Source organism: Phyllostomus discolor, chromosome 8 (genome assembly GCF_004126475.2).
Source record: "Phyllostomus discolor isolate MPI-MPIP mPhyDis1 chromosome 8, mPhyDis1.pri.v3, whole genome shotgun sequence".
NCBI lineage: Eukaryota > Metazoa > Chordata > Mammalia > Chiroptera > Phyllostomidae > Phyllostomus > Phyllostomus discolor.
The window spans coordinates 25652082-25664602 of NC_040910.2; the positions used below are offsets into that span (position 1 = coordinate 25652082).

At 35.6% G+C, this 12521-nt stretch overlaps 1 protein-coding gene across 1 annotated transcript in view; it reads right to left on the bottom strand.

The window, feature by feature from the left end:
* The window catches only part of ETFDH (electron transfer flavoprotein dehydrogenase), a 29265-nt gene that overhangs the window by 4003 nt on the left and 12741 nt on the right, over positions 1-12521 (bottom strand). The window contains 7 exon segments of the mRNA XM_028521248.2: positions 393-557; positions 560-613; positions 853-1035; positions 5124-5292; positions 8040-8183; positions 9380-9520; positions 11420-11566. Coding sequence (XP_028377049.1) covers positions 393-557; positions 560-613; positions 853-1035; positions 5124-5292; positions 8040-8183; positions 9380-9520; positions 11420-11566 — 1003 coding nt within the window.

Sequence of the window (12521 nt, forward strand, 5' to 3'; positions counted from 1 at the left end):
TCACTTGATACCCAGTTACTGTTTTGTAATTCTTGTTGAAAACTCAGCACTAAGAGATACAGTATTCATGATGAATTTGAAGTTTGGGCCACTTTCTTGAGCTGGATATGGCTATCACCAGTATTAAGCATCTGTACACATACTGTGGTGTTTGGAGTGAGCAGGCATGACAAACGATGGTGTCTCGTGTTCATAATCCTTATTTTGGTCCAGGGATAGACATGCAAGGGATTTTTTGAGAAATCTATTAGGCTTCACACACAAAAAAATCCCTATTTTAACATTGCTAGAGTAAGAGCCATAAGACAGTATTTCCTAAAAAATGGGACTGTATTTCTCATGTTTATAAGCAAATATTTGTATTTTAGGACGGAAGGGAAATCAGCACTGACCTGCAGGGCAGAATCGCTGCTCGGGTCCATCGTATATTGCCAAATTCCTATTTACAGGTATACTGTCATCCTTCAAGGTTAAATGTGCTGGCTGATCATGTTCATGATTAGTGCCACTCAGAGCCACAGATGACAAAAGATCAAAACTAATCTGCCCATCAGGTTTGGGTATTCGATAGGTGTGCAGTCCTTGGCTGGCTTGAGCTGATCAGAGTCAGAACCTTCAAAAGTTTTGTGGAAGATTTTAAATAAAAATTCAACAATAATTTCAAAGTACTTAAACAAAAACTTGAAAACAGAAAGAAAACTTTTATAATAATGATTGCTGTTGTCTTAAAGATACTGAATTTGTTATTAATAAAACAAGTTTAAAACATTAAAAAAATTCACTACTTAATGCATCCCATTCATGAGTTTTCAATGATTTTAACATTCATATTCTCAAATATGTTAGAATTACCTTTATGTTTTAGAGTCCATGGCTCCATTCCTCTAAGTATCCAGTAGAAGATGCCAGTGTAAATCATCCCTCCATATACACCCAGGATTCCATGGCAGGAGGGTCTTATATTTCGAACACTATATAGCTCTTTCCACACCCATGATTTCTTCAAATTGTCTTCATACTCAGTTACATGGAGTCCTTTTATTAAAAAATGAAATATTAAATGTGAAGTTGCCTCAAGGAGTATAAAATACTTTATCAAGGTATTTTGCTACTGAAATGCCTGATGAGCGAATCTTAAAAAAACAGGTCATATAAGACCACATGAAGAATGTTTCATGTATAAATGTTGGCATCTTCCAAAAAGAACTTTTAATGTATTTTGTTAACAAACAGGCATTTGACTTCTTATAGTGGTCATATGGAAAATTAAGTTTCAAAATTTAGTGAACCAGAAAAAGAAGCATAAGAATTTATGCTACCTATAAAAGTAAAAAAAAAGTTGATCAATGAAACACTGATCAACATATGGGTTGAACTGTGTCCCCCCAAAAAGATATTATGTAGTCCTAACCCCCCAGTATTTAAGAATGGGTCAGAATGGCGTTGTTGAAGATGTAATAGTTCAGATGAGGTCATACTGGAGTAGAATGGGCCCTTAATCCAATGAGTGGTGTCCTTATGGGACACAGACACACACAGAAGACAGGTAAAGGTAGAAGCAGAGATTGGAGCTCATTCTGCCACAACCCAAATAATGCCTGTGGCTTTCAGAAGGCTGGGGAGAGGCAACAAGATTCATCCAGAGACTCACTGAGAGTATGGTCCTGCCAATACCTTAATTTCAAACTGCTTGCCGGCAGAACTCAAATTTATGTTGTTTTAAGTTGCCCAGTTTGTGGTGCTTTGTTGTGGCACCCTAGGAAATTATAACAATACCTAAAACTTGGTGCATGCATTCAATATTTAATGGGACAAAACTTTTTAATAACTTTGAACTACATAGTGACTATACTCTTTCCAGTCATTGTTTACTGTTCTGGCTCCCCTTCCCTTCACCCAACTCCTAGATTAATCCCTAACCTAGTCTTCGGTGATCTACTTGCTCCAGTACTTCCTATGTGTGGTACTATGTGTACATGATAAGGTTAGGTCCAAAAAGTTCCAAAAGGAAAGAGACTGGGCAAGAAAATTAGAAAAAGCATTCCACTACTCAACCATCACACTCCACCCTGCCTTTTCTGTTCTACCTTAATCTCCTTTTTCTCCCACACCCTACAAAGGTATTTGAAAGCATAAACACATTGGAGACTTCTAAATGGAGTGACATTTGTTAATCTGGGTACCTCCTCTCGGAGTTTTCCATCCAATGAGCAGAAGTCAAAGACAAAATTGATAAATTACATAGTGTGTCAAAAGTGGAAAAACTTATAGAAAAAAGGGTGTGTGTGTGGTGGGGGGAGTATTCTGTGTGTGTTGTAAGTCAGTTGGACCCACTGTGAGAGTGGTAGTTGAGCAAAGGTGAAGGGAGTGAGGGAGTTGGCCCTGAACAAGGACCATGAAAGGGAGCATGCTTGGTGTGTTCCAGGATGAGCAGGATGCCTGTGTGCCTCGAATGCGAGTCAACAGAGATGGAGTCAGAGGGTGAGGGAACTTGAGCTATTCCTCTGAGAAAAGTGGAGAATCTTTAGAGGGTCTTGTTAGACGAAGGGTTTACTGAGGTCTAGCGCTAGCTGTTCTTGTCCACTACAGCAAAAGGGTCATATTCATGTATGCCTCTGCTTGTCAGGCCTGCCAGGACATGGTGTTGCTGGATTCTGTGGTTTCCATAGCTCTTCTGTTTCCAGACGTGACCCTTTAGTATTTGTGAGATAACTTAGTGTGTATATTACATGTATGTAATGTAATGCAGTAAGTCCAACTTGAAATCACTTCTAAGTAGGTGGGGCACCACTGGTAGTATTTCACTTTTGATTGCTGTAAAAATCTGACTAATTATGAGAGTAGGTCATCCAGTTTTCTTTGCACTGCACACATATTAATGCTTTATGTAAAGGGACATATACTATATGTATCTTTTAACATCAATTGAAATAACATTAATAACATCTCAAGACTTCTGGTCAAGATGGAGGCATGGGTAAACATGGCTTACCTTATTGCACAGCCACAGCAAAAATTACTACTGAACTAGAAAACAATTATCACCCAGAATTGCCAGAAAATTGAGCTGTATGAAGTCTGACAACAAAAGAAAGAAGTCACATTCATCCAATTGGGCAGGAGGGATGGAGATGCAGAATAGGCATTCCTACACCCATGTGTGGTGGATAAAAATCAGGAGGGATACCTCAGGAGCAAGGGATCCCAGGCCCATACCAGACCACCCAGCCCAGGGTTCCAGTACCCGGAAGATAAGTCCCTGTAACTTCTGGCTGTAAAAACCAGTGGCGGGTAGAGTGGTGGAAGAAACAGCTGGATTCTCAGGCGTCTCCTCTTAAAGGGCCTGCCGTGGACTTAGGACTTACCCAGACTCCCTCTGGGCTCCATCACTGGGGCAGCTGGAAGAATACCAGCGGCATACAAGGAGCAACTGAAATTTCTGGCATCAGGGCAAGTATTGGGGGATCGCATCCTCCCAGACAAAACTCCAGAGGCCAAACAGTGTCCACAGTCCCCTTTCTGAGCCCTCCCACACACAGAGCCACAGAACAGAGACTCCATCAACCTGGTGCACCCTGCCCTGGTGATTACCTAAGGCTCTGCACCATCCAACTTATCAGTGCATTTTTCTTTTACAATAGGCCATGCTACTAAGACACAGAGTCAAAGCAGCTCTACCTAATACATAGATACAAACACAGGGAGGCTGCCAAATGAAAGAATAAAACTCCAAACTGTGCTTGAACAATGATTAAAATAATAATAATAAAGAAAGAATAAAATTCCAGAAAAATAACTAAACAAATGGAGATAGGCAATCTATCAGATGCAGAGTTAAAACACTGGTTATTAGGATGCTCAAGGAACCCACGGGGTACTTCAACAGCATAAAAAAGACCTAGGCAGAAATGAAGGTTACACTAAGTGAAATAAAGAAAAATTTATAGGGACCCAACAATGGAGTGGATGAAGCTGATAATCAAATCAATGATTTGGAACATAAGGAAGAAAAAACCATTCAATCAGAAGAGCAAGAAGAAAAAAGAATCCCCAAAACTGAGGATAGGCTAAGGAGCCTTTGGGACAACTTCAAACATACCAACATTCAAAATCAGAAGTACCAGGAGAAGAGAAAGCAAGAAATTCAAAACTTATTTGAGAAAATAATGAAAGAAAACTTCCTTAATTGGTGAAGGAAATAGACATACAAGTCCAAGAAGCACAGAGAGTCCCAAACAAGATGGACACCAAGGGGATCACACCAAGACACATCATAATTAAAATGCTAAAGATTAAAGATAAAGAATCTTAAAAGCAGCACGAGAAAAGCTGTTAGTTACCTACAAAGGAGTTCCCATAAAACTTTCAGCTGATTTCTCAAAAGAAACTTTGCAGGCTAGAGGAGACTTACAAGAAGTATTCAAACTGATGAAAAAAGCAAGGACCTGCAACCTAGATTACTGTATCCAGAAAAGCTATCAATTAGAATCAAAGTACAGATAAAGTGCTTCCCAGACAAGGTAAAGCTAAAGGAGTTCATCATCACCAAGCCATTGGTATATGAAACTTTAAAGGGACTTATTTAAGAAAATGAAGATCAAAACTATGAACATTAACATGTCAGTAAATTCACAACTCTTAACAACTGAATCTGAAAAACAAACTAAAGCAAACAAGCAGAACAGGAACAGAGTCAGGTATGGGGATCATCTGGAGGGTTATCATCTGGGAGGGGGAAGGAAGAGAATTGGGGGAAAGGTGCAGGGATTAAGAAGTACAAATTGGTAGGTACGAAACAGGCAGGGGGCTGTTAAGAACAGTATAGGAAATGGAGTAGCCAAAGAACTTATGTGCATGACCCATGAGCATGAACTAAATAGGGGATGGGGATGTAGGGGACTGCCAGAGGAATGGAGAGGTCCAGGTGGAGGCAGGGAGAGGAGGAAAAATTGGGACAACTGTAATAGCATAATCAATAAAGTACATGAAAAAAAACTCAAGATTTTTAACTGAATTTATTTTCATGTTCTGGCTATATACTGACTGTACATGTAAGTAACTTCTTTTTAATGTCTCAGTGAAAAACCTGACAATTTTCTATACTTTAAGTAGAAAGTTCTTACCTATCGTTTTTGATTGTAGATTTTCATTAGTTAGTTGATTAAAAATAGATTCTGCTGCCAAAGCTCCACTTTTCATTGCTGTGTGGGTACCTTTGATCTTGGGAACATTCATAAAACCAGGGCTACAACCAATTAGTAAACCACCAGGAAAGGTGAGTTTTGGTATAGACTGAGGAAAGAAACATTTAGAGTGTACTGTTAGTCAAATTAAACATGCAAAACTGACCATTCCAAATTATAGCCTCTTACATAAGTCTTCAAATGATGGAGGGAAACATTTTTTAAAAAATACAAGAAAGTGAATATACTGAAGAAAAAAATCAGAGCAAGGGCAGTTTTTCCCCTCTTCTATGAATGAGGATTAGAACTATTACTATTTTTGTATTAAGAGCTTTTCTTTCTCCCTCCCCATCACAAACCTACCAGAGGATCAACATGTTTAAATAAAATGTTTATATGTATACTTACCATGTCATAGCAAAATATATTCTCTAAACCTAAATAACTATTATTATAAATTGTGATTTGCTTTTATATGCATTCTGGGTAATGCATGATACATGAAGGATGTTATCTTATATTTATATATGCTTTTTATTTTACTTTGATATCCAGGGATGGAAAACTCAGGTTCTAATCATGGCATCACTACAATCAGCTATTATCTTAAATAACATTTAATTAACATGAGAATAAGTTGAATTTCCAAAATAAATTTTAAGATAGTTGTGTGGGCCTCAATATACATTTCTGATAAAAAAACCAAACAAACCATGTAATAAAGGCTGGTAATTTTTTGTGTTAGCCAACAAAAGCCTATATATACACCTCACAATGGGGCAGCTACATCACAGATTGTTTGCAAGGGAAAATGTACTCTAATCTCAATATAGTTTGTGAAGGAAAGAAGAAAGCCACTGCAGAGTTGCTCATTTCTCCTGCATTTTTCCTTCTCCAAGGGCTTCCTAAAGTAAGCTGTGGTCTTTGTTGAGAAAGTGGTGTGTGGCAGAAGTTTGGCTGATGGTAGTGAAAGTGGCTCAGAGGAAAGGGGATTAACAGGGAAACTACTGCCCTCAGCTGTAAGACACATGGTGAGGAATCTGTGGCCATAACTCCTTTCAATAAAGAAATACTAACTGTGAGGGAGAGGTGGTGAAAAGCAAAATGGGACAGAAGAATGCTGGTGAAAGAAGGATCAGGGTCCCAATCCTTTCACAATACACATAGAGGATATATTTATGACTGTGGTTCTCAGACCACACTCAAGATAAGAACTGCCTAGATAAAGGAGCATGACATCAGGATCACCGAGTAGGCAGTATGGGTACAGACTTCCTGGAATGCCACTAGCTGAAAACATGTAATGGCTAGGAACTTGGATAATGATGATGCTTTTCTCAAGTAAGGCTGTGGCCTTGCTAACACTGTTTGATTCACGAATCAGAAGACAGGGTGTGGATTGTTAGTGCAAGTTCTTCCAAACTGGTGCTAAGTCCTAAGGATAAAAATTTCATGGCCCAATGAAAATGTGTGTTTTTCAGTTCTGGGAGGAATGTCATAGCCTGTGTGGGCAGTGTTACTGGCACTGGGCATTTTGTTAAAGAACTAGGGAACAAAGGAAAAGTTGCACTCAGAAATGTCATGTTCCGGGACAGTCATTAAACTGGGACTACAAATAATTAAGAAACCTATCAAAAAAGTGAGTTCTGGGTATAGACGGACAAAAAAGAGAAATAAAAACCCATGTAATATTTGTTAGCTCAAAAAAAAAGTGAATGTTCCAAATTATTGTTTCTTATGGGTCTTCAAAACTTGCTGAAAATAAGTTTCTGAATTGAATAATGAAATCAGAAAATGTAAGTAAAAAAGGTGGGTGTCTGTGTTCATCTCTTCCTGCTAATCTGAAAACCACCTGAGATGTTGAAGCACATCAGGCAGACATTTTTAAATGAGAATCTGTATATACTACTGAACATACTGAAACTTTTATGCTACAAATTAAAAAGAATAGAATTAGACTGATACTAGGTATTATGGACATCATTCAAGTTTAATGGGCTTTGACACAACTACGCAACTTTATCAGTGCTTGTTGCAAACAAATTATTACACTAGAAACAAAGTCAACTACCCTCCCCAATTTTCTATTATTTACTTGTTATTTTTACAACCATTTTTTAAAAGGTACCCAATTTCTAAAACAGTTCTAAATCCCTAGAATATTAGAGACAGAAGGGATTGTCTTTACACATGATCCCTTAAGGCCAGAGAAGTTAAGTAACTTGCTCCAAATCATTTGGTATGAGTTTTAGAGCACATTTTTAAAAAGATCGTCTTACCCATCTAACACTATTTTCACAACAGTACTAACAGCTTTTATTATAGTTAGCTATCTAGGTCTTATTTCATTGTTCAATTAGTTTGTATTTAATACATTAACTGTATTTGGTAAGATTTACTTTCAACATATACTAAAATCGTACAAGTAAGAGTAAAAGCTTAACAGAGCTCACCTAAAAGTCATGGATGTTACTACATAGTTGGGATGAATTAATTACCTTTGCTGAAAACTAAATTTGCCTTTGAGTTTCCTGGAAGCTAAGGAATAAAGGGAAAGATCTTGGGTCACATAGTTTTAACTTTCTGGTTAAAAACAAACACACACACAAACAAACAAACAAACAAAAAGCTGTGAATTTATCTCTAGAAATCAATATATTCTTGAAACTAATTTCACTGTGTAATTTACTTAATTACAGTGTGACACAGTCTTAAAAACACTAAGTGCTTTGCTTATTTACTTACCTAAATTTTTTCTTGTGAGATGATTTGCTATTCTTTATTTAAATTTGTAACATATTTTCCATGTTAAATTTATAATACATAAATAAGGAACACAAAAGTCGGGAGAGTTACCTGAAAGCCACCTTCATTGAGAGCCCTGGCTCCATATGCAATCCTTTTTCCGCCTTCTAATGTTGGCTGAACGCTGGGATGGTGCTTCCACCTCTGGAACTCTCTAAATGGACTCAGGTATGGATTTTGATAGTCCAGACCAACCTTAAAATTTTTATATTTAAATTTGATATATTTATGCAATTAGACACTTTTATTTCAAATTATATCAAGCTAAACTGTGAGAATTTTTTATCAGAAAACATGTATATTAAGTTTCTTGTACTCAAAGTACTTAGAGAAATACATCCAGTTAACTCAAATTTCATTAACTAAATGTTTCAAAAAGGAAGGGTAAACAAAAGGATATCTTGTGTTTACAATCAGAAAAACTTTTAAAATGTGGAACATATTAATAAATCACTGAGCTCTATTATCGAAGTCCACATTAGAAAAATATTTGTAGATGTCTCTCACATCGTGTTTCTACAAAAGGGGTTGTAGTTATTTATTATTCATTTCTCAATACCAACTCTACAAATAAACAAGCTATATGCAGTTCTACTGAGGCAAAAGTGAAGAAACATGATGTAATCACACTTAGAAAAAAAATGACAAGAAATGTTAGGCGTTACCATAGTGCTGAACTTAATAACCAAACCTTTTTTCCTTTGAAAAGATTAAGTCACTAGAATAACTACACAAAGGTTATGTGCTAAACACTTGTCCGGATTTCAAAAAACACCAAAAACACATAAATTTATCAGTGGTTAATATGTATATTTAATAATGACATTAAACAATAAAGCTGCCACCAATTCTAAGGCGCAGAAATTCATATTTTTTCCATTTCCCTCAGCCCCTTCTTGTGATGTTCAAAATGTAATTTACTACAGAGATATAAGTGGCCAAAAAGTTACAGTTCAAAGCCAGTGCTGATTGAATTTCCAGTTGTAGCATGCCACAGTGGAAATGAGCTATGAAGTCAGACAGGTATGAAACTGCCTCTGTCATTTAATGGGTTTACTTAGGAAAGTTGTTAAACTTGTTTGGACTTCAGTTTTCCCATCAGTAAAACAAGGCTATATACTGATTTCACAGAATTTTTACAAAACTTAAAAGAGTTCTCAGTGAAATATCTAGCACAGTGCCTAGCATGTAGTGGCTACTACTACTAACTCTATGTGTGTTTAAGTAGACAAATGTCTACAATAATTATAAACACTCTGTCTATTGAGAACATTAGAATGTAAGCTTTCAATAAAAAGAATTTTACATTTTCCAGATTCAAACCTCTTGTTTTGCAACACTGATGATCTAGTGACCCTAACAGAACTTTCCACAATGGGCATATAACTTACCACGAAACCCAGAGCTACTAGGGGTTCCCCTTCATTTAAATGATAGAGGAAGGAGCCTCCATAAGTGTGTCTGTCCAAGGGCCAGCCAACGGAGTGATCTACTCTCCCAGGTTTCCACTTCTTTTCATCAATAATCCATAGCTTAAAAACAAAAGTCCTAGAGTATTATTTAAATTTTTATGTCACTATGATGTATAAAACTTGCCAAATTTATGTCTTATTTATAAAAATCCCAAGTGAAAAATTATATAAAAGAAAACACAAAATGGTACTTCAAATATCAAAAAATATTATACCAAACTGCAGCCTGATGAATCAGAGAGTAAAGAAAAAGGTCAGAAATGTTATGACTACTTTAAGGCATTACTTAGATGTTTAAATCAATACGACTTTCATGCAATTATACGAAACACCACAGAAGAGATGAGGGAAACATCTGGGGTGCAGGTAATATTCCAGGTCTTGATCTGGGTGGTGGTTATGTGGGGGTGGTTTGCCTGATAAAAATTCATTGAACTGTACACTTAAGATCTAGGACCTTAAAGGACACTGTTATTCTTCAATGAAAAATTTCACTCTTTCTTGCACAGCCCTCTCCCTCAACTGAAGCAAATTTTTTATGCTATATTTACAATGGTAAGCTTTAAACTTCAAACAATTTCATTGTTTAAAAACAATCTTAAACATTGTTTAAACAAATAAACAGTCTTAAATACTGTCTAAAAATCAGGTAATATTATGTGCAATCTACCAAAACAATAAGCTCTTATGCATAATATATTGAGTCTAGTTATATATAGAATTTATACCTTTCTGAGCTTTACTCTAAAAATAAAATTAAACAAAAGGATATAGTGAAACTTTTAAATTCTAATAAGCCTAAAGTTTGAAAAAAGTATAGAGATTGAATAAATTGAGAAAATATATAACACTTAACCTATCTAAATTTTAGGTTTCATGTCAATGTATCATAACTGAGTATATGTTTCATAAATTAAATTATCTTCACATTACAACTTTGAATAAAAAATTCTTTTTTTTTTTGCAGTTGGGATCATGTGTCTCTCTTTTTTTAATTTTTATGTTAATCCTTGTTCAAGTACAGTTTTCTCCCTTTTACTCCCATTCCAGCCCACCTACCCAACCCTCCCCACTTCCCTCCCATTACCACCCTCCCCCTAGTTTTTGTCCATGTGTCCTTTAAATTTGTTCCTGTAAACCCTTCCCATTCTCCCCTGAAATTCCCTCTTCACTCCTCTCTGGTCACTGTCAGCCTGTCCTCTATTTCAGTGTCTTTGGTTATATTTTGCTTGTTTCTTTGTTTTGTTGTTTAGGTTCCTGTTAAAGGTGAGATCGTATGGTATTTGCCTTTCACTGCCTGGCTTATTTCGCTTAGCATAATGCTCTCCAGTTCCATCCAAGCTATTGCAAAGGGTAGGAGCTTCTTCTTTCTTTCTGCTGCATAGAATTCCATTGTGTAAATGTACCATAGTTTTTTGATCCAGTCATTTACTCATGGGCATCTAGGTTGCTTCCAGCACCTAGATATTGTAAATTGTGCTGCTATGAACATTGGGGTGCAAAGGTTCTTTCGGATTGGTGTTTTAATGTTCTTAGGATATAGTCCCAGCAGTGGAATTGCTAGGTCAAAAGGCAGATCCAGTTTTAGTTTTCTGAGGAAGTTCCATACATGAATAAAAAATTCTTGTATGATGTGGTCATCCTACAACGAGCATATGAATTAACAGCATATGAAAAAAAATCAATGTTACAAATATTTTCAAGTTTAATACTTCTTTCAGAAATATCTGATCAACCAATTATAACATGTACATATAATTTAGATACTAATAAATTTTGGTTAGTATATATTTTATAGCCCTTTGAAAAATATCTCAAATATTCTTAGTCATAATGAACATTTCGAGTCAATGGGAAGTATAACTGTAAAATTAAATCAACATTATAAATACATTGTAATACAAATTAACTTAAAGCTCCGCCTTTCAACATTCAATTTACAAAAACAAACCAGAATACCTCCTTCAGTCCAATTCCATAGGTTTGGGGATCACAACTGGCCCTCAAATCAAACTTCTTATACAACTGCTTGGCTAGATGTCCATGGCAACCCTCTGCAAAAATTGTAACTTTGGCATGTAGTTCTAGTCCTCTCTCAAATGTTGTCTAAAAAATAAAAATGTTAAACTGCAAACATTTGACAATTTAAAAAATATTCACATTCTGGTCAGTTTTGAATTGCACTGTAATTCAGGTGTAGAAAAGACAATGAAAATATATTAGAAATAAAGCTAAGTGCTGTTATGAGTGAAATCTAATTTAAATTTAACAATATATTTTGTGTCTTTGTTATATTTTTATTTTTTACTTCAAAAGTACTTGATTGAATGATTAAGTTTGTAAGAATTAAGACAGCCAATAAAGCATGCTTATGCTAAAAAAAGATTATCTACAAATGAAGAGAAAAACGAAAAGCCATTTCTCCACTATTCCTCATTTTCCAGTCCAATCATTTAAAACAAAAAACAGTATTAATGGCTTTGTTGTAAGATTTTCAGGTCAGAAAATTTCCATGAATAAAAAACAGAGCCTACCTATATCTTCTAACACAAATAGGATCATACTAAATATATTCTTCAGCTACTTGTTCATTTTACTTTACTTTTACCTGCTTTCTATTACTGAATGTGTATAATAAAACTGAAATGTTTTTTCCAGGAGGGGAAAAAAGCTACAGTTCAAGTCTTATTTCTCTCTTCTGCTCTCTGTATTTTGCACTTGTGTCTGGCATATGATAGAAACTCAATAAAGTTACTGAGTAAAGAAATACAGAATAATCAGAAAAGTGTCATGGAATATGCCTTTCCTGATATTTCTCTATTCACATATTTTCATGTATTATATGTGTGTATGAGTCATTCATACAAAGTAGGTTTATACTGGCAAACTTTTATGATTGTTTTCATATCACATCATAAAGTGATTTGCCTAAGGCAATATATATCAAATAAAGCATTCATTTTTAAGGCTTGAATAGATTCCCCTATTTTTTTCAATCAATTCTCAATAGCTGGACATTCAGGTTGTTCCACTCTTTTACTATTATAAGTACTGCTTAGAT